This window comes from Octopus bimaculoides, chromosome 16, assembly GCF_001194135.2.
Source record: "Octopus bimaculoides isolate UCB-OBI-ISO-001 chromosome 16, ASM119413v2, whole genome shotgun sequence".
Lineage (NCBI taxonomy): Eukaryota > Metazoa > Mollusca > Cephalopoda > Octopoda > Octopodidae > Octopus > Octopus bimaculoides.
In genome coordinates this window covers 28,017,533-28,021,085 of record NC_068996.1, presented here as the reverse complement: position 1 = coordinate 28,021,085, position 3,553 = coordinate 28,017,533, and the positions used below count along the sequence as shown (strand labels likewise).

Here is a 3,553-nt window from a genome sequence, read left to right as displayed (position 1 = left end):
ATATATATGAGTGTCTGTGTGGTAAGAATCTTGCTTCCCAACCACATGGTTCTGGGTTCATCAACCTGCGTCACCTCCGCAAGTTTCATGTTTGGGTCACACATCAATTGATGAGGCTAACTTCAGCTAACGGTTTCACAACTGCGATTCGTTGCAGAAACGTGAAGAAAGCGATTTAAAAAATTTTTTTTTTTTTTTTAAGAGAATGGTGACAGGGTACGAAAAACAGGTCGTCTATAACAATGTGAAACGCAAACAAAAATGGCTCGAGCGCGGCGCACCACCACAAACAATCTCCAAAGCAAGGACTTCAACCGAAGAAGTGGTTATATTTTTAATTTGTTGATAATGGAAGAGTATTGTCTTTTACGAGCTTCTTCCAATAGACAGAACCATAAATCGGATCATTACTGTGATCAACTGGATAAATTAAATAATTTGAAACGTTCAGTACTTTTTAATCGTAAGGGTATTGTCATTGATCACGAAAATACCAGACCGCGAACTTCTATGCAGACGCAGTAGAAGTTATTGAAGCTTGGCTGGGAAGCTTTGGTGCACTTTCCATATTCTCCAGATCTTGCGCCTCCAAATTTCCACCTGTTTCGGTCACTTCAGAATTCATTGAGTGGACAGACGTTTAATCTGAAGAGGTTGTAAAATTTCACCCGGCGGCGGCGGCAGCACCAGTAGCAGTTGTTGTTGTTGTTGTAACAGCTGCAGCAGAAAAAACGCAGAGAAGACACAGCAAGTCTGTGAAATTAATGGTTGTAACCTGTTTGGGAAAGCCCATTCCACCCTACCCTCCTCTATGTTTATGGTGCTCGCTATAGTTTCTTTCAGGATATTAACCTGGTACCATCTCCATAGCGATGGTGCATGTAAGATAAGATTGCCATTTTTTTAGTGTGTGCGTGTATGTGTATGAAACAACTTCATAATTAAGAGTTAAATAAATATTTTTTAAATGCGCGACAAATTGTAATTAAGCCAAGAAAAATTCGCATGGGAATTATCAAGGCGGTTAATTTACAGAAATAGACAACTGTCTGTATCAGGTTATATACCAGGTGTTTGTTAACAGTTTGGTATGTATACAGCAACTGTATAAAGTAAATGTCTCGTATTCGGAGAAAAAACAGCAAGAAAATGTTCATAGTTTTGTTTAATTAGATGCGTAAACTCACAGTACAAATTTGTTCAATAAGGAACAGAGGCGGAAGCGGAAACGGAAGTTGGCTTGTGGTAAGAAAGAGTGACGACAGCAAAGTAGAAAATGGAATGAAAGAGTAAAATTGGTCTTTTAGGAACTGCGTGTGGGGGGATGGGGGTGCGCGTGTGATAGAGAGGGGGCGAAAGAAAATATTTGTAAAAAAACAAGAGTGAGGAATGAGAAAGTGTATTAGAATGAGAATAAGTGGCGGGAAGAAAGAGCATATGGAGGGGGAAATGTTATCGTTTGTTTAGCCCTGATAAAGAGCTCCTATAGTATCTTGGCCTCAGGGAGATTAACTCCTGACAAAGTGAAACACTGGGGTTGATGTAATTGACTAGTCCCCTCCCCTCAAATTTCAGGCTTTGTGCCTATAGTAGAAAGGATTTTTTTATCACGTGCTTTCACTGCACTACCGAGCGCAGCTCTCTGTGCCTTGGGTATGTGCTGTGGTTTCTTGTGATCCTCTTACTTTCATTGCATTGAAAGTGTTTTACGTAGGATGTGTGCAGTGCTTAGTAGTGCTATTTTCTGTATATTATATATATATACTTGTAAGTCCTGGTGTTTTTGTTATGAATTTGTTTAAATATTTTTATCATACCTAATGATAGGAATTATTTGTTTTTAGACTCTACATTCGAGTTACCTCTATTTCCAGAACTTTATTATTATTATTATTATTATTATTATTATTATTATTATTATTATTATTATTATTATTAAGGCGGTGAGCTGGCAGTACCAGTGAAACACTGGAGTCGATGTAATTGACTAGTCCACTCACCACAAACAAATTATTATCATCATCCTCATCATCCTCATCATCATCATTTAAAGACAAAAAGGTTGCAATTTTTGTTTTAACTATTTTGTTACATTTTTATATCTATATTTTTATTTTTATTTCTCTTCTGTTCATTTTCTTGAATTTTTCCATTTTATTCTTTTCCAAATTTATCTTTCCTCATTTCCATAGGTATTCTTGGTTTATTTATACATCATGTCGTTGATTATACTGCTCTACTTCCACGTTCATCTACTGCGCGGTATGAAGAATACTTACTTCGAAAAGAATCTTCGCATTACCATTCGAAGAAGCCAGGATAACCTTCACAAATGCAACCAGACTGAACCAATCAGCGAGGACAATGAGGAACAGGTTCTGTCTGATCACATCACTAACAAGAGTTGCAGTCCTGATGAGATGTCTACCTCCTCACAGACTACATCACAAAGCCACCTGGAATTGCCGACCGAAGGAACTGCAGCCCATGTTGGTGAAGGCATCAACTTTTATCTACGACTTGGATGTCTCGGTAAACTTAACTTTTGAATTTATTTTTTTAACTTATTTGGCCCCGGCATGACTATAGCCTCTGACTGAAACCGATAAGACAATAATAAAATAATTTCCTTTAATTTTTTTTAATTCCCTCCCTTTCCTTCACACTTTTCTTCTTAAATCTGTCCCGATTCAAATCAGTTCTGATTGAATAGACTTGTGATCAAAAGCGTTCTGGTCGAGACCATCCTGCCTTTTTAGGTGGGTGTGGAAGTGTATTAGCCAATGTTTCCTTTCCTTATTTAAAACAGCTAGGTATGATCTGAGGGAAATTTGACTACTTCTCCTAGCAGGTCAAGTGACCACCAAGAGACTATTGTTTGTTCGATGCTAGGATGTTATTGTTGTTGAGTTTTAGCCCAGGTCAGTCCTGGTTGAGTAGATCTATGATTAAAGACATTCCGGCACTAGTTGAGCACCTGGGTCGATGTAACCAACTTACCACTTCTCCTGAACTTGCTAGTCCGGTGCAAAAATTTGAAATTTGCCTTGAATGCTTATATTACCATTTTAAGGCAATATAATGCGATTTGAGATAGTTCTAATGGCTGTCTGTAGCTGCGTGTCAAGTAAAATATAGTGCTGTACCTGGTCCAAAAAGAAACAAAATCCGAAAAACTGAGTTGATAGAATTGGAAAAGCATCTGGCTAAAATACTTTATAGCCCTTGCTTCTGTTCTTTTACTTTATATTATATTTTCGAACTATTGTTGTACACAAAGAGACATATTACATATCTTTTATGTTTCACGTTAGGTACTAAGGAAAATGTTTCCCGATGCACACAGAGAAACTCTTTACGTCTTGTGTTTCACATTACACGCTCAAAAAAATGCTTTGTATCACATACAACATGCCCCCCCCCCCAAGAATCACTGAACCCTGCACCCGTAATTGGCAAAATTCAATTTATTTGACTTGATACCCCTTCCTTTACCGCAGTAAGTCTCAAACAGTAAACTGCCGAAGAACACTGCGTTACACTGGGTATACCC

At 37.9% G+C, this 3,553-nt stretch overlaps 1 protein-coding gene across 1 annotated transcript in view; it reads left to right on the top strand.

Moving 5' to 3' along the window:
- Nucleotides 1-3,553, top strand: part of LOC106879488 (proton channel OtopLc) — a 299,778-nt gene that overhangs the window by 271,161 nt on the left and 25,064 nt on the right. The window contains exon 5 of the mRNA XM_052973478.1: nt 2,193-2,532. Within this exon, the coding sequence (XP_052829438.1) occupies nt 2,193-2,532 (340 nt within the window). The remainder of the gene's footprint in view (nt 1-2,192; nt 2,533-3,553) is intronic.